This window comes from Abrus precatorius, unplaced genomic scaffold (genome assembly GCF_003935025.1).
Source record: "Abrus precatorius isolate BTA unplaced genomic scaffold, Abrus_2018 Scaffold10, whole genome shotgun sequence".
NCBI classification, from domain to species: domain Eukaryota; kingdom Viridiplantae; phylum Streptophyta; class Magnoliopsida; order Fabales; family Fabaceae; genus Abrus; species Abrus precatorius.
The window spans coordinates 21033848-21061493 of record NW_020874292.1 but is presented as its reverse complement, the minus strand read 5'-3'; the positions used below and the strand labels follow the sequence as shown (position 1 = coordinate 21061493).

The following is a 27646-nucleotide window of genomic DNA, read 5'->3' as shown; positions in this document are numbered from 1 at the left end:
TTAGCTCACAATGACATGTCACATGTTAATTTGTCACAAGATTTTGTCACATGTCCATTGATGAGAGAGTAATGCATACCAGATTTGCTTGTTGCAATACAACTACTGTTTAAATCACTTATTTTAGTAAAATGTTTCATATTTACACTATTTTGAAATTGTTATTATTTGATATTATTTTGGTAAAAAATATCGTGAAAGTTCAATCATTCCATGTGTAAAAGTTGCTAGTAATGTCATTGTGTACCTTTTGAAGGTTATGGAATATAAGATGTTTTTGAACATAGCCACCAAGATTATTGTTGGAGGTGAACTTGAGAATAAGTAGTTGAATTGGAATGGTCGAAGTAGTTACTAGTTTTATTCACAAAGTGCTATAGTAAGTTAAGATATTTTTAATTTTAATTGCTTAGCAGTTATTAGAGGTAATATTAAGATAAGTTTTTTGTTGCAAGTAAATAGAGGTTAGTTAAGAAAGATTTATTTATCTTAATAACTAAAATAAGGACCAACTAAGAAAGAGTTGATTTTCTTTTAAAAAATAAAAAGTAACCTTTTTCTTAGCAATTAAAATAAAGAACAACCAATAAAAAGCTAAACAGAAAAAAGAGTAACTTTTCTTAATGATTAAAATATTATTGAACCCTAAGAAAAATTACACATCTTTATTAACAATTAAAACGGAAAATACTAAAAAAGAGCCAATTTTTTAAAATAAATAAACCATAATTCTTTCTTAACCATGCAAATCACTAAAAAATGTTATAACCTTTCTTAACAATTAGAATGCTAATAACTTAAATTTAAAAGAATATAAATAAAGTGTTGTCTTTTTTTAGTAATTTATTAGGTAAATTATTGAAAAATGTCATAATTTTTTTTAGTTCTTCATTTGCATAACTACTAAGAAAAGTAAATATTTTTAAAATCTCTATTCTAGGCATTCACCAAATGTTTGTTGTTTCTCTTCTCTCTATTAGTGATAAAATTCCTTACACCCTTTCTATTTTATTTATCCTTAACATTGTTAAAGTTTCATTAACATCATTAAAACCTTGCTTGCCACTATCATTTTCTCTCAACGTATTCAAAGGATATTACATCATTGTTGATGCCATCAAAACCTTATGTTTCTTCACCATACTCCATTAATATTGTTTAAAACCTTCTTTACCACTTTCATTTAATTTTAATATTGTTGAAGTTTGTTGCTGTCATTGATGTTATTGAAATATTTTCTTTCTTTCTTAATGCTCCATTTAGGTACTTTTTCTCTTATTCTCTCTTTTCAACGGGATAATTGTGACATTGTTTGTAGAGGTTGATTAGTATCTTCATCTAAAAAGTTTTAGTTTATAACTTGATATTCATATTAAATTTATTGAATTTTTGTGAACTAGACTCTCATTGTGAATTTGAATTTGTTGTATATTTTAAATTATTGTTTATTTAGCACTCTTTTTTCATAAAATTAGGAAATGATTTTTTTTTTAAAATTTCTGTAAATAAAATAAGAAACAACTAATAAAATTATCATTTCTTAATCGGTTATACAAACAACAACTTTCTTAGCGATTAATTGCCTAAAATTGCTAAAAAAATGTTTTTCTTAGTTGTTTGTTCATAACCCATTAAAAAAACTTCATAAACACTTCAACTTTAAATACATTTTTATTTGCAAAATTGTTATATTATCACTAAAAGTATGCTACTTACCTTAGCATATTTTAATAGCTAAGTAAGCTTGTAAGCATTTCAAATTTTAATTTATACTATGTAATACTATAAAAGAAAACAATTATACAAAACCTAAAAATATAGAAAAATTTGTAGACAAATTTTTTAATTATCACATACAGATTTTAGAATTATAGATGAATTTACAAACAATTTTAGCCTATTTGTAATATCTACTTGATAAATAATTATAGATAAAAAAATTTATCTATAAATTATAGACATAAATATCTATCTGTAATTTATTTGTAAATTTTTTTAAAAAATTTCACTTTTTTTTACAAACATAATTATTTCTTGTTGTTTTTAATTATCACAATTTATAAACATAAAAAAAATAAAAAATTATATATTTAAAATAAAAAATTATTTATAAAATATAAAATCAAAATGTCATTACAAATGAAGAAATAAACATCTAAATGAATAATATCAAAAATAAAATAACAGTGTATATCACAAATAATCAATGTGATCATCATTCAAAAAATGTGGAGATGATGCATGGAACTGAAAACTAATGATGTTAGAGCTGGTGGAGGATGAGGAAAAAGTGTGGAGATGCTTGCTCTCATGAGCTCAAAGTATGCATGCATCTGCTACATCTACATATGTTGCTGTTGCACCTCTCTCTGCATCCTCAATGCCACTTTCTTCTCCATTTTCTTCACCCATTTTTTTTTCATGCACTTTCCTTGGTCTTTCACATCTCCTCATTTTGCTCCTATAGTTCTTCATTGAGGGTATGGACCTGAGTGTAAACCATGTCCTCTACTTCTTAAAGTGCAAGAGAAAGGACATCTTCGGTGATAGATGCAGATGTAGGGGATATAGAGTCTACAAAACGACTTCCCATGCCATAATGTGACCTTTATAAAGGTAACTCACCATCTCTGATCATATAGTATCCTCATCAATTGACTCTAGATCTTGAGAAAATGTCTGTTCAAGCCTTTGAACATAATCATCTTACAGTTTAATGCAGATAATTATATATTAGTCTTGAGAACTATTTAATAAATTATTAATAATAATATATAGTGTCAAGAAAGATGACTTACATATATGGCCTGAGATCATGTATCAACCCATAATAAAATAATACAATTATTATAACATTCACATCAAACAGAGTTATTAGCCATATTTTGAATTTAACTTACCAAGTGGACCCATCCCATCTCAAACTTAGAAATGATCTCGTTAATGCATGAGTCTGTGATGATTGTTGTCCACTTACAGCTAGAACAACAGTAGATCCCTCACTTGTGCCCTATGTAGAAGGAGATTGTGTGACATGTATAGTTGATAGTGAAGGAAACTGTGTAGCATGTGTAGTCAGTAGTACAGATTGAGAAACTCGCTATACTGGAGGGGAGGAGCAATATATCTAAGGTTGGGCATCATGATAAACTGCTCTTACACCATAGTTTGGAGGTCTGCATTGTAGTTAGTGTGGAAGTGAAAGTGAGAGTGGTGGGTGAAAGAGTGTTGCCACGATTAGGAGGCTGAGCAACATCTTTCTTACCTTTATCTGTCATATCTGAATCAAATATAATATATATTTGGAGACCAAATATAAAAATACACAATGTTGTATCAACTTTTTATTTTACATTACACAAATTTCTAGTACAGATTTCGGTAGAATCTCCCCTAATATATAAATATTTCTTTACATTTGTTTACACTTAATACAAAAATTTAAATTTCTTTCACATATAATCTATATATTATATAACAATCTATTAATCAATACATTAAAAACATACACATCACAATCCTAAACCGTTCTAGAACACATCCCCTTGTAACTCCATAACATGTATATTATATAATCTCCACAAGTACAAACAATCTCACAGCACACAGTAATCAGGTTCGAGAAATGACCTCTATACCTATCCCCTAGTCATATAATCTCCAGTTCTACAACTCTATCTTAGAAATTTTAAGTCTCTGTTATACATAAAAAATTAAAAAACTAACTGATTAAAAGTTAAAATATCATACCAGAAACACAATGATGGAAATTGTTTTTCAAATAGATGCTCTAACCACTCACAAAAGCTAAAAAACTGGTAATGCTAGAAAGAGACAAAGACAGAGAGATGAGAGAAAGAAGAAAAATGGAAACTAGAAATTTGTAAATGGTTTAATAAAATGGTGTATTTTACAAGTTTAATTACAAATGGATTTTTCTATATATAAATCTGCCAAAGACCATTATAGAAAAAAAAAATCTATCTATAAATAGGGAAATGAGAAGTCAGTAAAAATAGTCTTATTTACAGACAATTTTTGTTCCGTCTGTAACTTTCACTTTAAAATTTCTCCTAATTTTTAAATTATAGAAAAAAAAAACACCTATAATATTGTCTATGATTTTTTGCGTCAAATGATAAGATGTATTACAGACGAAAAATATAGACATAAAATCCATGTGTAATACAGATGAATTTATATACATATTTTTTCAAAAAATAAAAAAGTTAAAAAAAACTGAATATCTGTCTATAAATCCATTTATATTTTTCTTGTATATATAGCGTATTTCTAATAGTGAAAGATATTTTAATTGCTAAAAAAACTCCTAAATTTGTTATTTTGAAAGAGATTATGGCCATGACTTTACAACTACAAAGGAGAAATGTACGGCTGTTAACAATTAAAACAATAGAGCATATGTTTAAATAAATATAACTAATAAATTACTACTATAAAATTATAGTATTAAGAATAATATTATAAAATATTTATTTAAAAAATTAAACTTTAAATTGTAGACATAAAATAATATATTTCTTCATTAAATTGATAATAAAAGAATATTTTATTAATATATATATATATATATTACTTTCTTATAATTAATTTATTATGAATTATACAAAATTGAGTTTTGTTAACTTTAATATTTGAAATTAAATTTAAGTATCTGTAAATAATTTTTTTAAATAAAAAAATACATATTTATTGTATTAAAATTATAAAAATATAATAAATAGTTTTTAAATAAAATATTACTATAATTACTTATTTATATCTTTAGTTATAAGGATTAAAATTAACAATTTTTTAAATATTATAACATATTTTTATAAAGTTATCTATAACCCATCAATTATTATTTTCTTATCATACATTTTAAGATATTTTATTATTATTATTTTTAACATTTTATAATACAAATATAGTAAGAAATATAATTTTTTCTTAACTTGATATATGTATATTAAATAACAAATTTATCTTTAATTTGTAATCGTATTATCTATTATAAATTTATACAACTATATAATAAGAAAATATATATAATATTTTTATATTATTAATTAATGGAAATTTGTTATTGTGTCATATAAAAAATATAACGTCAATTAAGTACATCCTTGGTTTTATTGATATATGTACATTGCTTCAATAATGTTCAATTCTCTTTAGAAATTACAATCACGAATAACATAAATATAAACATAAAAGCATGAGATAAACACAAGAGAAAGAGATTCTGAAATCCCATGAAATTGCCAGTTTTCCATTTTTGAGCTCGGTAAAACAAGGATAAAAGAAAGTCGACACAAACGATTGTGAAAAATAAAACAGCAGAAAACGACATGTACAACATGGCAGGCACATGAAAGTGGTACAGAAAAAAGAAAAAAGAAAGGAAAATTGGAAAGCCAATAAAAAGGAGAATAAAACGTTGGTGAAAAAAACAAAGGAGTCTCCTGTGATTTCCCACCTCACAACACTTGGACGACATTGGTCACTCTCAGCACAGCATTGTAAATACCGAACTCAATCACACGAGACAGGAGTCACAGCCTCAAACCAAAGGAAGCCTTTGTTCGTTTCTCTTTCTCTTTTTAAAAAATTAAATCATCACTCTCTGAAAACTCAAAGCAAACCCGAGGAAAGCATCAGCATCACTCGTTACTCATTCCTATTGCTGGGCCAATGGAGAGCTTTGCACTCCACTCGCTCTCCACCTCAACCTCTCTCTCTCGTTTTTCCCATCTCCTTCATCGTCGTCGTCCTCGACCCATTTTCAGATCCCAATTCTCTCTTCCATCCAACCCAACTCCATTTCTCAGATCACCCATAATCACCCAAACTTTCCCTTTTCCCTCTAAAGCTTCCACCTTTAATCCTCTCACAAAACCCCACAAAGCAATTCAAGCTGCAAAGTCCTCTCCACCATCACCACCCCCACCACCAAGTCCAATTCAGGGTGCAAAGCCCATCCCTTTGATAATTTCCATATGCATAGGCCTCGCTGTTCGGTTCTTGGTTCCGAAGCCAGTGGAAGTGACACCCGAAGCATGGCAATTGTTATCGATTTTTCTGACAACGATAGCAGGCCTTGTTCTGAGCCCGTTGCCGGTGGGGGCGTGGGCCTTTCTGGGCCTGACGGCGTGTGTGGTGACAAAGACTCTGAGTTTTTCAGCGGCTTTCAGTGCCTTCACGAACGAGGTGATTTGGTTGATAGTGATATCGTTTTTCTTTGCTCGTGGGTTTGTGAAGACTGGGTTGGGGGATAGGATTGCTACGTACTTTGTGAAATGTATGGGAAAGAGCACTTTGGGCTTGTCTTATGGCCTCACTTTCAGTGAAGTTCTCATTGCTCCGGCAATGCCTAGCACCACTGCAAGAGCTGGTGGTGTCTTCTTGCCAATTATTAAGTCTCTGTCTCTCTCTGCTGGCAGTGAACCCGATTCTCCCACGGCTAAGAGGCTAGGGGCTTACCTTGTTCAGAACCAGTTTCAGGTTTCTACCACTTTTTTTATGTATCTTATTGCTATAATTATTACATGCCAGAAGAAAGACATGGAATGGTGTGATGTGATGGATGTGTCACAAGCATGCACGGTCCGTTGGTTTTATTTGAATGGAAAGAATTATGTTAACTTTGATCTCATGTTGCTAAATGAGTGTATGTGTCTATTATGGGAAGTTTTATGAATGTAAAATTTAGATTATTTAACAAATATATCATTAGGCATAGATTTCATATGCTTTATAGGTTGTTTTAAGATTTGACTTTTGTGAAACAATTCAAAATCTTTCTTGGATATTGCTGGCTTATGTATGATTCACCGCCTTGGAAAATTTTCAGTTTTCTTGGTTTTGTTATTATGAGGAATTGTGGCACTATTTATGGATATTGTTATTATGTGCATATATTTTGGTGATGTTGAATGTTTCCCTACTTGCTCTGTCTTTTGTTTGCAAATTTCTATCTTGTGATAAGGAAGTGACTTGTGCATTGCCTCTGTGACCTGTGACAGTCTGCTGGTAACTCTAGTGCTCTTTTCCTAACTGCTGCAGCTCAAAATCTGCTGTGTATCAAACTAGCAGAGGAGCTTGGTGTGATAGTTTCAAACCCTTGGGTTACTTGGTTTAAGGCAGCTAGTTTACCTGCGCTTGTTTGTCTTCTTCTTACACCATTGATTTTATACAAGCTCTATCCCCCTGAAATCAAAGACACACCAGAGGCTCCTGCCCTGGCTGCAAAGAAGCTGGAAAGTATGGGCCCCGTCACTCAAAATGAATGGATTATGGTTGGCACAATGCTTCTTGCAGTCTCTTTGTGGATCTTTGGGTATGTCATATGCCTTCTCTTATATCTACATCTATGTATATGAATGAATGGTTTCTTGATTGATTTCTAAGTTTGTTGACTTTTTGGGTGGATTATTTGGGGTCCCTTGGAGATGCTGAAAATAAAGAATTTTGAAGGAAGAATGTTTTTAATTAACACTTTCTAATGGCGATCAATGGTTTAGTTGCCTAGCTTATGCCCTTTTGTTTATCCTCTCGTATGCATATTAACTCATGATTATAATGTGATCTTGTTAGTAATAGTAGTTTTAATTTGGTGTCTTCCCGAACTATACTATTTTGAGTCACTATCCCTTCTGTTGATGACTATGAAAGAGTCCACTTGTTATACCCATGTAAGTTGTTGTTTTTCTTACAAATTTTCTTAGTTGAATTCAGTACTATCAGTGTTTTTCTGGTCCTGCAGAGAGACTATTGGTATAGCAAGTGCTGTAGCAGCAATGATTGGTTTATCCATACTCCTCCTATTAGGAGTCCTTGACTGGAATGACTGCTTGAATGAAAAATCAGCATGGGATACCTTAGCTTGGTTTGCCATTCTAGTAGGTATGGCAAGCCAGTTGACAAACCTTGGTATTGTGAACTGGATGTCTGATTGTGTGGCCCACAACCTTCGTTCATTCTCTTTGAGTTGGCCAGCCTCATTGGCTGTTCTTCAGGCGGCTTATTTCTTCATCCATTACCTTTTTGCAAGTCAGACAGGACACGTGGGGGCTTTATACTCTGCGTTTCTTGCTATGCATAGGGCAGCTGGTGTTCCTGGTGTTCTGGCAGCGCTTGCTTTAGGTTATAATACAAACCTTTTTGGTGCAATAACACACTATAGTAGCGGCCAGGCTGCTGTATACTATGGAGGTTTGTCCCTCTCAATAATGTTACATTATCTCTGTTTTCATTTTCTGTTTTCAGCTATATAATTATTTCGCATGTGTTTGTTCAATAACTTTCTTCCATTGCTTATGCTTACAGGGGGTAATATTTATCCTTCTCTTAAACTACCATGTCAATTGCATTTGGTTCTAACACCATTTCTGTTTTCTCAATCTTGAGACTGTTGTTTGTTGAAAGCAAATTAATTGTAACTTTTAAAAACCTTCCAAAATAAATGTTGTAGCTGAGTAAATTTATTCTTGTTCTGCTGATTCTAGTTGCAATTTGTGACCAAAAGGCTATTTCTGTTACCACAAACATACCCTTTTCTCCTGAATTTATGCTTAAGCATGGTGACTGATATGATTTCGATTGTTCTATTTCAACAGCTGGTTATGTAGAACTTCCGGATATCTTCAAAATGGGGTTCATTATGGCCGTTATTAATGCTATCATCTGGGGAGGTGTTGGCACTTTCTGGTGGAAATTTTTGGGCCTGTATTGACTTTTCATTTCCATGTAAGTAAATATCATTTTTTCCTGTTTCAGTTGGCCTTTCTTTTTCCCGGCCGAAAGAAAAGTCCTTAAGTTGAGGACAATTGAGCTCACCATTTTGACATGAATTTTTCCTGCTTTTGGCTTTATTTATTTGTTAGTTTTAATATTGTTACCTTTGCTTTAGTTTATATACACTCAATATTATTTATAAAGGATTTAAGGAATCCTAAAAGGTTTGACACTTGGATGATCTTCTTTTGTGGAGGTTTAGCATGGTTTGATGATGTTAGCCTTTCCGACTAATCAATTTTCTGATCTACCTCGGTGTGTTTGGGAATGTCTAATACCACTCATTTAAATTTTTTTTCTTTTAAATAGCCTTCTTTGTTAAATAAAATAATAATTTAGAGAAAGTTTATGAAATTTAATTAAATAAGAGCAGTAAGAGACATGTTGGAGTGGTAATAGATATCCTGCTGGCGTGTGATTTGTTTTTAACATGCTTCATTTTCTATGAAATTTTAACACGCTTTACATCTTAGCATTATAATTAATCTTGACATGTATATGCCCCAATCATTACTTTAATCAAGGAATTTTGGACTATGTTCTCTGAAAAAATGTAATTTGCTGTCACTGTATGGAGACATAAAGCAGCAAATCCAGATACTCAATTCAATCGTGATGCGTATGATAAATTGATAGAAATGCAAGATCGTCCTAGTTTTATAGGGAATTAACACTTGCTGGATTAGTGGCATCATACGGGTTACTAGTAGGGGAAAGAAATTTTAGAAGACGGATAATTATAAATCTACCTACTCTTTATACTTAAAACTATCTTCTAATTGTCAAATGAAGAAAGTAAATGTTTTCAAGATAATGAATGTGTACTTTTTTTTATTTAATACATACTTCATAAGGTAGTGAGAAAATTAAAAAGATTTGTAAAATAATATAGCAAAGTTCTTAGACGACAAAAGCTAATGATTATTCTCAAGACATTTGTTAAAAATAAACAACATAAAATATTAGGCACTTGAGTTAATGGCAGAGTGGATCCAAGTAGAGTTAACTATAGATTGCCATGTCAACAAATAAAAAAGAAATAGCATTACAAAAAGAAAGTGCTTGCCATGAAAAGATATAAAATGGCTTATGATATTGAATATCAATTAAGAAACGTGGGTAAAACAATATGCAGACTAAAGGGGATAAAAATGGATCCATCTTTCAAACATTTCGAAGCATTCCTTGTGTTTGTACTCCGAAGGAGAATGCCCAGCTCCCTGTTGAAACCATAAAGACAAATTTGGCAAATTTGGCCAACAATTACTGTCATTTGATCTCGTTGATGGCATTAACATGAGGTTCTTCTTACCTTCACAGTTGCATAAGTCAAACGGTATCCAATTTTCGAATATAGAACTTGGTACCTGTACCACACATTTGATACCAAGGTTCCTAGTAAGCATACAACAATTGAATAATGCATCTTACAAAAATGTCTATTTCACATATTTAGTCAAATATCATCATTATATAATACAATTTATTTTTTAGAGTATTATTTTTATTTAAACATCAAATATATTATCATTAATATTGTTATATTTATCTATAAATCTGCATGAAACAATATGATACCTAATGATATGTTAACTCACTCACCCTGCAACCTGACCATCAACAAACCAAGGTCGCCATGGTTCATCAACTGTCAGGAAAAGGGTCCTTATCCATTTTTCGGTAGATAAATGTGAGACAAGAAGATCATGATCACCGCTACAGTATGAAAGGAAAAATGAATAATACATTTAGACTAAATGTGTGAATGAAAATTCAACTTTAGGAGCATATATAATATGGTTTGAACATATTTAGCCTTTTAATTTGACATGTAATAATTAACCTACTCATAAAGCAAGAGTTGTAGGCCTGTGTGAGTAAGGTACTTGTGGTAGTTAACGACATCATAAATATCATAATCGTAATGGTCATCTAAGACTATGTTGCACCTGTACCATTGTTTTACAGTTCCCTGTATAGAGTTCGGAAATTTTGTTAATCAAACTTTACAAGGAAGGAACCGTGTTAACACATTCTGGATTATACCTCTCGAACATGAAGTGCTTCTTGAACTTTCTTATTGTTTGCCCATACCACAGAAAGTATATAAATAAAATTCTGAAGAGAAACAATGTTAGCTTGGTAAGGAATTTGAGCTAAGGATATTAATTAATAAATGTCACAAATACCAAACATTTATAAGTTGATAGTTTTTGAGACCTTGCACCACCATTCTGGATGGCGTGGTTTTTGAGATTGCCAATTGAAACCTCTTCCTTTTAAAGCTCTTCGAGTTTGTGTATCATTTGGTTTTGGTGATATTTTTGCACAGTAGGGATCCAAAACATCTTGAGTATAAATATCAACGATCAACTGCAACTTCAAATGCATTAATTTTCTATTTTTCGAACAAGGCTATAGAAAAGAAAAGTATACGAATTTGTAAACCTAACACTTTGGTTGAGTCACATAACCTGTTCAATTTTGTGGAGTGCTTCCACGCATTTTGTATTGGAGGGGTCTACGTTAACGTACCATCCTTCGCAACTGTCATTGGCTTCCTAAGGAAGAGTATACTTTATTATTTTATTTATTGCTGAATCATAGTAGGATCAAAATATATTTTATATAATATGATAAACCTAACTAGCTATAATAAAAGGCCAATAATAGTAATAAATAATAATAATAATCTTTGAGTTAATTACCTCGTAAAGTCTATCTGATATTAGTGCCAATCGATGAGCCATAATAATTATTGAATTCTTTTCGAGATCTTTACTTGTATGGGGAGATCCACCTACCATTCCCTAAATGCATTTTGAAAAACATTTTGCATATTACAAGTTTACAATTGAAGCATAATGGACTCTTTTTGTGGGTACAAGCATCATGGATTTTATTGGAAAACGATTCATCACTTACTATTAAGTGTATGTATGGCTTTAGTCCAGCTGCATTGCCTGAATTTCATTAATTTACAAGGCTTGTAAGTATGCTGATATTTGATAACATTAAATTGAACCAAAATAAGTTATCTAATATGGAAAACGGTCCTCCTTTGTATTTATATTGAAGAATCGTGAGTTGCTAATAATTTATTTGATGTTGTGCTACGAGAAATTTCTTTACACTATACTATTTGGTTTGATTTATATAAACTCCAAAAATAGTAAGTTTAAACTAGAAGTTTCTGTCTAAAGGGATTTTTATCTTCTATTATGAATACTAACAATTCCTGAGGATTGAAGTATCATGAAAATGGGACTTCATCTTTTCATATACTCTAGTTCAAGTCTTTTTGAAGTTACAGGGAAATGATAAAAGGTTGTGATTCATGATTACCATCTAATATATGCTTCATAATTACTGGTGCAAGTATACCGCTATACGAGTCACTGGCAATAAAGATTCGATTTGGAATATATTCAGGGTGTTCAATCAACCACTGCATTTGAATGCAAAATTAGAGACATTATGTACACGATTTTATTTTGTTTCATAATCTATGGAATTGGAAATAGTGTCTTTATGGAACGAGCACCAGTTAGAAATTGAAAGCCATACATCAATACATTTACCTCTCTCAAGAATTTGTAAGTTTGTCTTGCTGACATAGAATCAGATAGGACAAAACTTTCTTGGGCTGTAGAATATGAGTATCCAGTGCCAACAGGTGCATCTACAAATATAATACTAGCAGTCTGGAAAAATTACAATAACCATCAATTTAATATATGAAAAAACAAGAAAGAAGTAAGGGAGTAATTAAGATCACACATTACATTATAGTCAACCTGAAGTGAATAAGAAATTAAGGACATTGTTGTATTTACCCTTGTCCATGGATATGGCCTTAAGACTAATTGTGGTATACCGCCAGTATAATCAGTCCCATTGAAGGCCAGTGGACCTTGAAGATGAGGAAAAAAGGCGGGACATTAGTGATTTATGCAAATGGTTTAGGCTCAATACAGATAGCAGATTAGCATGTTGGTAACTGTTGAAGAATATGAACAAAATATAAGATAGAAGACACATAAACTGATGGTTTCTTTAAGGACCCCAAAAAATAAAATATTGAGTGAACACTATTCTGCTTTTATGCAGTGTCACCCTTTCATTCTTCCCTTGGGATCAAATGCAAACTTGCATTTGTTATGAAAGATAGAGGGACAGAAAGATGTTTCAGACATTGGAAATAAAATTAAGACGTTAATTTTGAAGATATGGAAGAATAAGGAGAATTAATTCTCATGACAATATTTTGAAGACATAAAGGAGCCATACCTACTTGGAAGAACAAACCATTTAAAGCAGAACAGCCAGGACCTCCAATTAAGTATATAAGAAGAGGGTCAGTCTGTGGATTCCCAGTTGACTCAACAAAAAAATAGAACAGCTCTGAATCTTCCACCCTTATGTATCTTCAACATGAAAGAAAATTGAAGACAAAGTGTTGATATACAATATCAATATGCAATTGGACTTCATCTTTTGCACCACAATTCTTTTACAAGGCTTTAAGTGACACTAGTAGCTAGTAGTTACCCAGTTTCAAGTATGAATGGCAATTCACCAGAAAAGCCAGGGAGAGTTTTGACAATGTCCCCACAATCTGCAATTGTCAAGAACACTAGTAGAATCAGAAGCTGAGAGCAAGCCCACCCTAATAAATGCTTAGAAAAATATTCAGCCATTTTGGTTTCTGGTGTTATCTATGAGAATGAACAAGATCAAATTGAATATATACATCTATTACCTGCACCTCTACCAGTCATCACAGGCAAGGCAAGTATTCAACCGTTATTCTTCAGCCGTTTTAGCAGAAGGTCATAACTCACAACACTAGCTAGCTTCTTCTATATCTGACTGTCGAGTGTCAATTATGAAGTTCCTAGATTTGAAAGAGTGAAAGGTCAATAAACATAATATATTAAGAATAATCATATCTGAGTATTAACTTTAGCTGAATAATCATATTTTACACCTCTGAATTGCACAACTGCCTTTGTATATCTTAGGCCATCTAACAGCTTTTTAATCTCGAATGACTAAAAGTTATTGTTCACGTGTAACAATCAATCTCTATAGAAGCAATGTTGGTTACCTCTGAAAAGTGGATTCTACTCTCTTTTTTTATTACATTTCTTATAAACAATGGTTGCAAGCATAAAGTTGCTCTTAATCTACCATGTTCGTTCAAGTATCTTAATCATATTTAATGATTCAAAATCAATTTCATCAAAATGAATTCTATCCAACTTTAAATGATTGAACACTCGTCAAATTCCAAAACTCCGTTACTACTCTAGTACGACTGGCTTTCATCTTGGAAGATTAGCGAACAATGGTGCATCAACTTTGGTAAAGTTTCTTCGGTTGTATCACTTGAGAAGCCACCCATACCTGCTCCAACCATTAGAATTCTTGAATTTAATATCAATGGTATTTTATTTTTGTTACAATATCAATGGGATTTGAGTATGCTAAATCAGTCCATGTTGCACCATTATCTACAGTCTAGCCGTACACTTGCCAGAGTAAAGTTCATTTCATATGCCTCTTCCCTTATTTGCGATTTTATAAACTTGCATGTCTTTTTAGTCACCAAAATGATGAACAGTTCCGTCCATAACAAGATCCCTTGTAGTAATAGTAATGAATGACCCACAATTGTTTACTCATTTGCTTGAATTTTCATCGTGTTATGTGACAACTTCTTTTGCCCCCATGCAAGTTGTTGCCATTGCGTGAAATGAAAAACTTTATTACATGGCTTGACATGCATATTTGAAGCAAGTCAAGGAACAACAAAGAAGCTTGATTTTGATGGCTTGATTCCATGCAGAAAATTTTAGGTTTACGTGAAGCTCGGCTAATCTTTGATTAATGATGTATTGTGTTACACATATTTTTTAATATAATTGGGAATTCAATTCATCAATTTTGAGTACTTGTACCAAGATCATCTACAACACATTTCACCAAACAAATTTTAGGAGTAAAATCTTAAAAGACACGACTTACAGAACACCCAAAGATTATTGAGGGCGACCTGAAATGTGAAAAGGTTTCCACAGTTTCCGTTGAGATATAGCTAGCAAGCTAAATATCCTTTCCAATATGTATCTAAATATATTATCATGCTTCATTTTTTACTTTATGTTGTATGCTAACAAAAATTATACAAATGTGCTTCTATTCAGTTTTAGGTCATAATTAGTTCTCCAGGCTTGAAATAAGAAGTGACCGTCTTCAAGTGGAACAATAATCCAGCCGATGATAATAAAGGAAGTTTGGGTTATATTAGAAAAACAATGTTGAACATATCAGTTATATCAAAACATTCAGTAAAAAAGGAGACAAAAAAGAAAAAAAGATTGCTCAAAACTTCATTTAAAATCACACATCATGCATTATAGATCATACATGAACCCCTCTGTAAACTCTGTAAACCATATATGGAGTCACCAACATAACATAACTTAGTCTAGTCTATATTATGTAGCATTATAAGCTAACATTTCAATCAAACTCCATAAACATAGAGACACTGAAATGAAATATGAATATTACTGTTCATGATGAACATTGCCAACTGAGACAAGACTCTGTGCATAATTGAAGGAAGCATAACTATACTCCTCTCTATGGGAAGGCAGTTTCTTCAATTCATTGCTATAAGGATTGAAGAAGGATAGAGCAATTTTCACTCCCCCGTGTTCATCGCCATATCCACCGGATTCTTCCCAGCAAACAATTAAATCTCTCCAAATACTCAGTGGATACAAAATTCCTGAAAGGGGCCTCACACTATACATCTTAATCCAACTCTCACCAGCCACAGCACATGTACCATTATTTTCCAACACCCACAAATCAATGGAACAAGATTCATAGTTCCCAATAACAGCATAGCGAAACATAGCAAGTTTATCATTATGAACTGCAAGGACATGGCTATAACAAATAGCAGGTGAAGTTGGAGGACCTTCTAACAGGGTAAACACTTCCTCTGCAATGTCAAATGAAATCACAAATTCATGATCAGATTCGGTCATGGTGGCTTGCCAAAATATAGCACCATTGTTAGTGACAGAATTAGACCAAAGACCCAGGCTTTGCAAAACGAGGGCATCAATCTCTTTCCAAGAACCGGTTCTTAAAGAATACACTTCAGCTCGATTAACCCTAACGTTATCAAGAACCACAATCCCATCCTCATCATTCAACTCAGAGAGCGAAATTCTAACAATCTTGTAATCATTGACAACAGGACTGAAACCAAATCCAACGTAATAACAGCTTTTGACGTGAATTAGGGTTTCAGGTATATGTCTGATTTGCCTTGTTGCTGGGTTGAAAAGGGAAAGCTTGTAGTTGGAGTGTCTAACGCATAACAAGCCGTTGCAGGAACCAACAATCATAGCATCGGGTGAAGTGAAATCGATGAATTGGGGATGGTGAACGGTAAAGTCGGGTCCAATCAAACACTCGGAAGCGGTTAGTGAAGGACGATGAAATGAATGAGGGATTCGTTGGAGGAGAAGAAAGGTGCTGTTGTGGGAAGAGTGGTGAAGATGTTGTTCAGTGAAATAAGGGGTTTGTAAGAGGTTTAACCAATCTTTGGAGACACATTTGAATCGAATTAAGGATTTGACAAGAACCCTTTTCAGAATGTTGATGAGGACGTCGTCTGGTAAAAACCCATCCTTGCTGTTTCCATTTCCATTTCCATTTCCATTCCCAACCATTTCTAATGCCTATTTCTTTTTCCTTCATTCACTCACTGTCTTAGGTTATGTATTTGTAAGGGGGAAGAACGAGGCTTTTGTGGCCAATACCAATACTATCCTTTCAATTCTTTCTGTTTTAAACTTTTTTTAATATTGAATGAGTTTTTTTTTTTACACCACAAATTCAAACATGAACTCTGTATATTTATGCTTTATAATTTATACAAATTCTCTCTCTCTCTCTACCCCTCTCTCTCTCTCTGTCTCCAAATCCCATCAAAACTTCAAAAAATAAGAAAAAAAGAGCATCATTCGGTGTCTGTTTTTACATGTGTTCAAACATCATTATCATTAAATTTTGTATAAGCACCTGAGATTTAATTATATTTAAAAAGTATTTCATTATCATAAATATAAAATAAAATAAACCAAATCATTGAGGGTAGTTTAGGCAAATCAAATCGTAGATAATGTCGTGTTAATAGAGCCCTACCCCAAGTAAAGAAAACATAAATTGATCCAAAATGAAAAGGTGCGTAACTTGCTACAAGAACATGAGTACTAAATAGGCCTTGAAAGGAGAAAGGGATTGGCTCTATTACCAGATATACTTACTAGTCAGAAGTTCAATTTGTAATTTCTGGAATCTTGCGATAGAATTGGTCTGTTGTAATCCGTAAAAGCTCGTAACTCTATGAACATATTCATATACATGAGGAAAGAAACTAGATAATTTGCTACAAGGCAACTCGTTAACAGAATCATTGTCGTTAAAATTGACTCTCTGTCTGTCAAGTATACATCTAAGAAGAGTTCAACTACTGAGTCATAATCATAAGAACTCAAGAAACCAAACTATAAACAGAGCGATGGCAAGAAAGGCATCTATATCATTTGGCAGCGAAAATAATTCATGACTATTCCATTTAGTTTTCCTTTCTTTGCCTTCAGTCCTCCACGCTATTCATATCAGAAAAGTCATCTATTGATCCCAATTTTTCTAGGATCAATTTTTCTTGTTTCGCATCTGTTATTGTATAGTAAAGAAGTTCTTGATGAAGCAATAAAAAAGCTGTGGAGAGTGGATAGAACACAATACAAGAATGTTACATGCTATGCACAAAATGAAAGATCACTTAGATGCATTTGTTACCTCTAAAATTGATGATTTCTTTTGACTAAGATGAATGAAATTATTATGTGAAAAGATCACATGAAAAATTCCCATGTAAACTAAAGAACACTACTTATCTGTATCACGCTTTTATGTCAGAGAAAAAAATTAGGGCATCAAAACTTCAGCAACACAAGTAGCTTTTCTGATTTATTTTTTCTTTTTCAATAGGATCCACCCAAAGTTGTCAATTGACCCTTGTGCCTGATCCCGTTTAATAGGATAAGACTTGGTTGTCAATGTTGCAGTAACTATATGTAAAGCTAAATTATGCAAAGAAAGACAGCAAGGATACATTCTTGATCAGGGTTGTCAGTAAAATTGGAATGCAGAGCATTCCCAATGCAATCCACAATAGCCGAGGTAGTCATGGAGGATTCTATGCATAAAATTGCAGTGATGGCATCTAGTCGAATCACCTCATTTCTGAACATCAGCCTAGCATGGGCTGTAACATATAAAGTTAAAGCACATAAAAGGGATAAGTTGACCAGAGAAGCCTCATCCAGTGCCAGTTACATACCTTGAGCTAGGCGTATCAAACTTTCCAACATGCGAACAGTTGTCCTAGCTATATTGCAAATTCGCAATTAAAGAAACTGACAAATTGATAAATATTATATTCAATTTAGAGAATGACGTTTCTAGGTCAAACCTGCATTATATGTTGCAGATTTCCTTTGAAGTTGATAATAGCTGGATATAACCATTTCAGCCTCCCTTGTAAGGATAGGTCTGAAATTTTCTTTCACATAGTGTATATACCTGCAGGATTCTTTGTAGTATTATAAGTAATCGAGAGTTTCTTACAGAGCTATCAATATTAAACTTAGAAATTCGGAAAAAACCAGATCTGTCTAGTTTTAAAGAATATTCTACAGGACAAAAGGAAATCAACGGAGATTGAATTTTGCACACAACTACAGTCACTATATTCCATTACTTGTCCATGAAAAGAAATTGTTTATGTTATTTAAACATTATTTTTTAAAATTAACAAAAGTACACTAAACAAATGGAACACAAATAAAAAAATCAGATATGCAAAGGAAGTTAGATTAGAGTACAACAACCATCAGTGTAGGTTATCAGCAGCTTGAACTGCTAACTATAATCATGAAGCAATGGAGCTCAAAATCAAGTTAAAGAAGAGCACTTATATTTAAATTCTAATTGCTGACAAAGTTTAAAGATGACAGAGAATTGAGAGGCACCAAAGAGAGTAACATAAATACAAGACAGGTTCAAATACTTTTCTTTTTTAACTTCTATCTGTTGCGGTCAGCCTTATATCTTACCTCTTGAGTGTAGGAAGAGGCCAGATATTTGCTAGATCTTCATCATTGTTGGTTCTATCCGGTTCTGCCTGGATATTAGTTTTCATATGAGTACTATAATCTTAACCATAGGAAGCTGTATGCATTGTACAGGGATCAAGTGTACCTCAGAAAGAATATGTGATGAAACTACTGCATCCCATTCAGGATTTTTCGTATCCAAGAGCACAAGGACAATATCAAATCTGCTTAATAAAGGACCAGAGAGTGTTGTATTGACAGACAGAGCTACCTTGTGTTAAGTCAGACAAGTGTTGAATTCAAGCAATAGTAAACTACTTCAGACAAAAACCTAGCAGCAAGAGGAAAGAGCTCAATGCCCTTGAAATTGTACATGAAGAGTGATAGGGACCGTAGTTTGACATCAATTTTGAATAGTATTGAACTAATATATTGATTAAGTGATACGTTGATCAGGATCATAATGTCCCTTGGGATTTGTGGCGCCAAATACTGTTGTTCTAGTGCTGAGTGTTGTTACGAGACCAGCCTAGATAAAGCAAGAAAATGACTCAGTAGCCACACAGTTTTACCAAAAATCTACCAATGCAAGTTCACTTGCATTTTGAACAAAGCTAAAGCCATATTTAGATTTTGTTTAATGCACCCAAACATTCTACCTTGGCAACACTTATTGTCTGCTGCTCCATGGCTTCATGTATTGTTGCTCTATCATGTTCCCTCATACTGTCAAAAGAACTTTTAGTTTCATATCCAATTCCAACATGCTAAATAAAAAACATACATTTTAGCAAGAATTTCCATTAAATCTGAACTTTCGAGTTTCATTAAAGTGTCTAATCCAACTGCCTGAACCAATTTAAGAGTATTGAAGCTGTGAGGCAGAGGAAAATTAGAACCAATTAAATATAAATATTCTCCAGGTCTTTGAATTTCAAAATGGAAGAAACTTAGTGGCTTAGTGCAGTTAGAAAGTTCAGTTCTTGTTAAAACAAAGGACACTCATTTCTGGCCACAAGCTCTGTTGTGTCATTCATGAACGGTAAAGAAGAAACTTCAATTGGATAAGGCACCATGGTTGTTAAACTTAAGGAAATCGTGTCAAATTGCATGTAAACTCAATTTTTGATAAACTCACGTAAACCTGGGTAAACTCATGAGTTTACACCCGATTGTACGAGTTTAACAAAACAAAGGCAAAATCACATTTTTTTCATAACATAACAGCATTTGGAATGAGAGTACCACTTTTCTCCCCTCTCCGCAAGTTGTGAAACATCACATTTATAATTATGGCCCCAAAATCACATTATCAGTATATGATTTGGCTATTTAAGTATGATTTTAACTTTACTATTGAAATTTATTTCATTATAAGTTTTTAAATGTTATTTTTAAATGAGGTAAACTCGTAAGAGTTTATGATTCGAGTTTACGAACAATTCACAAGTTTACATAATCTCTCGAGTTTAACAACCTTGTAAGGCACTACTTCTAAAATGAAAAATTTTTTGTTAATAGACACAAAAATCAAATCTTTAAATATAATGACCAAAAACTAAAGGAAAATGTTTTATAATTCTTATCAACACAAGATTTACCGTATACATATCCAATTTAAACCTCTAACTATGAATATCATTTTCTGTTTTGTTTTCCATCTCCAAAACTGGAATAATACTTGACCACATACAACATTTGGTCAAGGACTAAATCTCCAGGAAAAACGTTGAAAATTACAAAAACTAAACCAATTACACTAAAGCTTACCTATCAAATTCATCAATGCAACACAATCCTCCATCAGCCAAAACAAGTGCCCCAGCTTCCAACATCCACTCACCTAAAGATTGCATAAATCGGCTTTGCACTGAGTAAAACCATCTACAAGGCATGGAGATCCATGCATGCTGGATTGTGTAACCAATTAAATAATTGAAGTATGATTAAATTAAAGTACACTTGGAATGCTAGATTATAACTTCAACAATAATAATCATTATTTTTGTCAATCAGAATATGCATTGAGAGGAAAGTTTAAGAAATGAATTCAAAAAATACATGTTGCATAAACAAAAAGTCCTTTATAGAACATTTGCAAACTACAAAAAGATATTATTAAAAAGTCAAGACAACCTAGTAATTCCTTTATGTTCAGGGTTCATAAACAATGTTCAACATAATTTACGACAGCATGTGGAACTAGAACATGATTTATCAAATAAGGGAAACCCCAAAAGTTAACTGAAGAGTACTTCAATAAACTAGCTTTAACAGCAAGAGATGAACTCGGACAGAAACAAAAGATTTTGACAGATATAGAATAGGTACTACTTCTAAGAATGGACGACAGTAAAAGAATCAGTTTCTGTGTAAACTTGTATGAAATTTACCTGCATCCTTCACTGCAGTAACAGTCAATCCCGCACTAGTGCTTCCCAACCCAGTGGTAATAACAGATCGATTGCTCAATTTTGCAGCAAATTTCAGAAACTGAGATTTTCCAGTGCCTATAACAAACAGTCAAATATAAACATGAGAGAAAATTGGGACTAAATTTTTTTTCTTTATTTGATGGTAAATACTGCAGGAAAGTCAACATGAGTTCAAATATATAATTAAGAAAGCTGCAATTGATAGATTGCAAACACATACTCAATTTGTAAGGTGAAGAATTATCCAATTTTTGTGGCAGTTTAACAGCATACAGGAATTTAATAATATAAATCCTAACATAGAAATACTTTGATGACATTTTGTATCGTGATGAGCATGTAGAAATTTCATATTAATTAAAAATACTAAAGGTGGCATAACTGAAGCACCACAAAAGAACTTAAGCAATTAGATGGCTTCTAAGCTACACCTCTAACTGAGAGCTTTGCCACCTGTCATGACAAGACTGGTAGAAGTCACATTGTTACATTGTTTTTGGTCTACTTTATGTTATCTTCAAGGGTGTATAGTATGATAGTATTTAGTGTAGTATTCATCATGCATTAAATGATAATCCAGGTCACAGACTTTTTAAAAGTTATAGGAGTAACAGAATTATTGGTGGTGGCAGCAGAAATAGTAAAAGCAGTGGATTACATACCAGGATCACCAACCAAGAGTAAGTGGGACTCCCCTCTTACCCTAGTTCCAGAAGCATCGACATGTTGCACACCTCCAATAAGTGTTAATGCAACTGATTGGAGAAGCAAAACACACAAGGTGTTTACATAGTGATATGATAACAATTCACAGAAAAGGAAATCTTCAGTTAAAGAAGAAAAAGACTGACTGATAATTTGTCCAATGAAAAGAATAATTGTCAGTTTGAGAAGAACAAATCCTCCCATGTTCTTATCCATACTAACAAACCATAAGATCTATACCTATAAGTCTTTATCCTTGTTATTAAAGGTCACTGACATGAATTTGTAATCAAAATAAATGAAGGTCTTCGCATTGCACTTCCTTTGCCCATCTAAGTCCTGCCAAGGACTAACTTCTTTATAAACTCTTTTAAATATCGTGTATTTCCTATTACTATCTTTAGAAGGTTTCTTTTAAATGAAAGTCAATGAAATTTAGCAAGATCATGTCTTCATCCTTAGGATTCCCATTTCCAAGTACTTGATCAATTGAAAGTTTGATTCTATCCAAATTATTCGTTTAGACTTCCCATTTCCAAGTACTGCAAAATAATTGTGCATCAAGGGACCTCATCATGCATTGATTCCATAAATATGTCAAAGTAAATCCTCAAAAGAAACCATAAGCCCAAGATGAAAGCTTTGAAATAGCATGTATCAAACCTATATTAAAATCCAATGGATTTCAAGGTGAACATGTAAATAGCCAAAACCTTGGGTTGATTGTGTTTACCAGCTAGCTTGACAGTGAAAAGGCCAAATACTTGTGGGCAAATTCCTCGCAGAATAGCATTCCTCCCTGGATCAGTTTGAAAAGGTCTTCGAAGTTTTCATTTCACATAATATAATACATAAAACATAACATTTCAGAAAACTTTTGCAGTCATTTGGCATTTGAGGAGTGTAGGCAGAGGTGGACCTTATATTTTACGTGATGAATTATGCTATCTTGTGCAGTTCAGTTTCTTATGGACAATATAAAATCATAAACACTGGGAGAGACACAAGAGGTTCAAAAAATGTATATTTTAATTGATATTAGGGATACTAAAAGGTGTGTTATCAGAATACCACCTTTTAAAGGTGCGTCTTTGAAATGAACCCAAAACTTCTTGAATTTCATAACAGTGTCATTAGAAATATCAATTTCTGACTTCAGTTCATTGATTCTCCTGACAAACACAGGAAAGTAAAATTCAGAATAAACTACCAGGGTTTTGCTTTCTTTCCATTGGATCATAGTAAATGACAACAATTTAAAGCATAAATTCAATTCCTGAAAAAAGCACTTAATCCATGCTTCATTTAAAAATATTAAAATGTGCGAAACTTAATTTCCAACAGACCACCTATTGGCTATTAATAATATTTACTCTAAGAGAAATCAGGGAAAGAGTGGAGAATCAGTAGCCAGGAGCAATGAGGAAACGATGAAGGGGTATTCACCAATGGACCCCAAGCATAAAAGAATTGACAAGTGAATAAGGGAAAGAAAGGATTTGATTGAAGGTATAAAAGGAGATTTAGAAGATAGTGGTGCGAGGGGTAAGCATTGCATGAATGGTGCGCTGCTTTGGCTCATCTACCTCCTGTATTTACCTTTTCCTGAATGAGGATGACAAGTACTGATCTATATATAGACAAATTGTCACAGGGCTTTAAGCCTAATACCATGTCAAAAACCCAGTCCACCCAAAATCTTAAGAAAATAGGAGGTGCATCTGCGCATGAATAGTTGTTTTAACATCCGGGACTTTAGGGAATGATAGAAACAGAAACATAATTGGAAGTCATTATAAGCAGTAACTTGAACAATGAAAAGAATAACATCTCCTTGAAAGTGAGTGCGTGAGATTCATATCAAGCCAGTAATTAGTTAAAAGAACATGAGGAAGGAATGGCAAACCAAGCTACACAAGATTCTTAGACTAACAATTGAATAACCTGAAAAGAGCATGATGAGAGGAAGACCATTACCAGAAAAGATTGACATTTCAACCCTGGGTATCACTACATGGTCTATAAATTATGGAGAAATGGGAACAACTTAAAAGATGCACATATAAATATACTTTTCACCTAACTTTTCTTTGAAGAGCACCAAAATAGAATATGTCAAAAACAATAAAGTTTTATTTCTTAATAATTTTTTAATGGCAAACACAGTGAAAACTTCTTTTTCACCTTACGTTGTTGGCAATTAGTACAGGATCAAGGTCACAGCGCACATCCTTCAACTCTGGAGACCATTTTGCTGTTAAGAGACCGGTGACAATCACATCATCTGCAGGTAAAAAGAAATTACAGTCCCTCATAACCAACATCTAACAACAAATATGGCGTTTATGAATTCATTGTGCCCCTTTTTTTCCCTGGGCAACACACATGCTAGTGCAAAAATGGCTGGGACAAAGGCTAGGATTCTTGCAAGGGTGAGCTAACACCAAGAACACCCATTCTCAATTCAGCTTGTAGCCTGCAACTTGCCTAACCATTTTAACTTGGTATTATATTGTCTAATACATTCACAATAATTTTACTAATTTTACCTACATGAATGGTTACCATGAGCATTTCTTAGTTTGTCATTTTAGATGAAAAAGATAATGCATGTTGTCTATAGTGCAGCAGAAGGACTAGCAAGTTATGTTATTTCTTTCATCGCCATCATTAACAAAAGGATATGCTATTAACACTTCCAATCTGATTTTAAAAGCAATACTCCCTGAAAACTTTTTTTTTTTGTCTTCTAATAATTAGCAAAAAAAAATTGTCAATATTCTCTTGCTAGAGACCATCAAATATTCAGGAAACTACTGCAAGAAAATTACATTTTCTACTGAAAAGTCAATGTCCAAATTAAATAGTCCAATACTGCGAAGAATCAAAACAAATAAATACATATACATAGCAAGCCAAATGTGTACATCATACTAATGAACCTAGAGCAGGCCAAATGTTAAATCACAATGTGTACATCAAACAAGAGTTTTAAAAAATTTGAGTTGAACTAAATACCTCCAGCTTTAACAATATCAACAAGATCATCCTTCAAGATGACAAGAATTGAACGAGGAATTGCCCCAACACCTAGCACCTGTGTACTTTCTTGAATTTTTATCTCCTGATAATCATGGCATACTATAGTATTCTCTACATACTGGAATTTTGTGCCTCCACAGGGATTGGACTTCTGCTATTATGAGCAACAAATAACCAGCATAACCAAATGAAAGAGGGAGGATACTAATATCTGATTTACAGAAAAATGAGCACATAAATATTGAAAGGATAGAATTTACAAATCAAATTTTCAACATCTCAGAAATTTTGTAGACTAAGAAAGTTGAACTACTAATTCCTTGACCCATGGCAAGAAACTTCACATAGTGCAAGCAAATTCTAAATGTGACACTTGGCTAATCTTACATTTTATAATAGATGATTATTTATTTATTTCTGGGTAACGAACTGGGGCATATGTCCCAGTATATTGAAAGAAAATGCAGAACATAAAGCATAGACGCAGAAGATACCTGAATTGGGCATATTGGAGGTAAACTTATGAAGTTTCGAGCTTCTACCTCAGGATAAACTGTGAAGCTGCACACATGCTTTGTTAACTGATATACAACAAACTTATCATGAGGTACATGGGCATAAAACAAATATATTTACCAATTTTTATGCACACACACAGTGTGAGAATTTAATTACAGCCTGTAGTACCACAATAGCAGTGTTAAAAGTGTACAACTAATACAGTTAATATTTACAATATTCAAGCACTTCCCTCATGCCAGGGCATACATGTCATATGCACCAAGCTAGTTACATATATAACTGATTCAATGATCTTTAAGAGATAGTTTAACTTCTTGACAAGACTGTAACTGCCCAGATCAAATAAAAGTTTCTACTCTCCTAGTAGGAGATTGACAGGAGGACTAGAGAGGTCAAAAGAAACATATTGGAATTTGTGGTTCAAAAGCAACAAAGGGAGATGTTAGCTTGAGATGCTTTTTGATAAGATTCTTGAAATTTTTTACTGGAAAGTTGCCAGCCAACAAGAGAAAGAGCTCAAATGTTGCACAGCCAAGGCAGGAAGCAAAGGTTTCTCCCGAGTACTGAGCTCCTGTGGTATAAGTATAACATATAATAAAAGAGAGAGAGAACCAAGTTTTTGTGAAAGACAGTGAATGTGAGCGAATTAGAATTGTGTAAGCGTCCTGAATATATACTCACAAATAATAGCATAGTAAAAAAGACTGTACCACAACAACACAATTATTAATATTACTAGTACGGTAATACTTGCAACATTCTCACAGAGGAATTAACCAATGATATATATCCTTACCCTGCAAATAATGAAAGGGAGTTTTTTTAATCGGAAAGAGAGAAAAATAGAACAAAGAAGACAACAAAAGAAAAAAAAAAGGATTATAGAAAGTAATAAAATATATGATCCTGTAGTAATTTCCTAGACATAGAAACTAGAAGAATATATCTTTTTTTTTTTCACGAACCGTGGGGGAATAGAAGGACACACCTGTTTTTACATTTGTGGCACGTGTACTTCCTCTCTCCTTCATGCATCTTGATTGCTCCAGACCTGATTACAATCCCTTTGAGAGAGAGAAGAATTCCACGGTGCTGCACTCGAACACGTCCTATGCTTGGAAAAGCCTCTAATACATAAAGCAAAACAAAATACACACACGAATCAACATCTGAGGCCAGGGTCCATGAGGGGTATTGTGGCAAACAAGCAGTGATCAAAAGCAAACCAGGGCATTCAAGGGGTGAGCCACTGATATTAATACGAACATGGATGAAACTTTTCTCAACCCCATTTTTGTCAGCAGCCATATCTCCCAATATGATTTTCTAACATGACCCACAACACAAATCAAGTCAAGTTTCCTCCTTTATATATTCCAAATTAAAATAAAAATAATAAAGGAGAGAAACACAGACATGAGCCCAAAGGGCAGCATCATCGAATATTTGCAAGTAGGTGCTGGGTTGGGCAAAGAGGAGACGGGCAAGACGAGGATCATCCTCCATCAACTCTGCGAAACTGAACGAGAGAAAGAGAAAGAGGATTAATGAATTTTGCAGAAAAAGGGGTGGGGTAAAGAAGTAGAATTTGCATACTCGAGGAAAAGAGGGAAGTGAAGGTTGGAATGAGGAGAAGAAGCGATGGAGCGCAGCTGGTCGGAATGGTAACGTATGAGAAAGTTCGCCATTGGCTTCTTCCAGTAATCTGCATCTGCGCTGTTCTCCATGCTTCTGCACAGTCTCAGTCGTTTGGGCGCGAAAGGACTGAAGGCGCCACTTTATTCTGTAACATCATTGAAGGGAGTCTCTGTACAATTAAAATAAATAAACTTTATATGATGTCATTAAATTTAATGTTACGTTTGAACGAGATAATATAATTATTTTTTCATTAAATTTTTTATTAAAGCAACACGATTTTATTTTTTATTC

At 33.1% G+C, this 27646-nt stretch overlaps 3 protein-coding genes and 1 pseudogene across 4 annotated transcripts; 1 reads left to right on the top strand and 3 right to left on the bottom strand.

Moving 5' to 3' along the window:
* Positions 1 to 5551: 5551 nt before the first annotated feature.
* On the top strand, positions 5552 to 10548 carry LOC113867391 (dicarboxylate transporter 2.1, chloroplastic-like). Of its 2 annotated transcripts, XM_027502697.1 has the most exons (5): positions 5552 to 6507; positions 7029 to 7342; positions 7769 to 8217; positions 8622 to 8751; positions 10409 to 10548. In XM_027502697.1, exons 1-4 carry the CDS (start codon positions 5698 to 5700, stop codon positions 8735 to 8737), a joined length of 1689 nt encoding a protein of 562 aa, XP_027358498.1. In that variant the 5' UTR covers positions 5552 to 5697; the 3' UTR covers positions 8738 to 8751; positions 10409 to 10548. The 2 variants fall into 2 exon arrangements, with proteins under 2 accessions (XP_027358498.1, XP_027358490.1); XM_027502689.1 differs by lacking the exon at positions 10409 to 10548 and having other exon boundaries at positions 8622 to 9044.
* Positions 9936 to 13499, bottom strand: LOC113852034 (annotated as a pseudogene).
* Positions 13500 to 15180: 1681 nt separating this feature from the next.
* LOC113852745 (putative F-box protein At3g16210) lies at positions 15181 to 16579 on the bottom strand. The gene has a single exon (XM_027483105.1). It carries the CDS (start codon positions 16554 to 16556, stop codon positions 15375 to 15377), a length of 1182 nt encoding a protein of 393 aa, XP_027338906.1. The 5' UTR covers positions 16557 to 16579; the 3' UTR covers positions 15181 to 15374.
* A 674-nt stretch (positions 16580 to 17253) lies between these two features.
* LOC113852710 (probable DNA helicase MCM9) lies at positions 17254 to 27441 on the bottom strand. Its single transcript, XM_027483056.1, has 20 exons — positions 27311 to 27441; positions 27131 to 27233; positions 26941 to 27040; positions 26703 to 26841; positions 25687 to 25753; positions 25169 to 25343; positions 24335 to 24434; positions 23225 to 23322; positions 22884 to 22949; positions 22108 to 22200; positions 21404 to 21520; positions 20781 to 20853; positions 19670 to 19736; positions 19458 to 19539; positions 19156 to 19277; positions 19011 to 19078; positions 18368 to 18477; positions 18236 to 18283; positions 18008 to 18160; positions 17254 to 17565 (listed from the first exon to the last, which is right to left on the bottom strand). The coding sequence occupies exons 1-20, from the start codon at positions 27439 to 27441 to the stop codon at positions 17486 to 17488; spliced, it is 1992 nt and encodes a 663-aa protein (XP_027338857.1). The 3' UTR covers positions 17254 to 17485.
* Between the last annotated feature and the right edge of the window lie 205 nt (positions 27442 to 27646).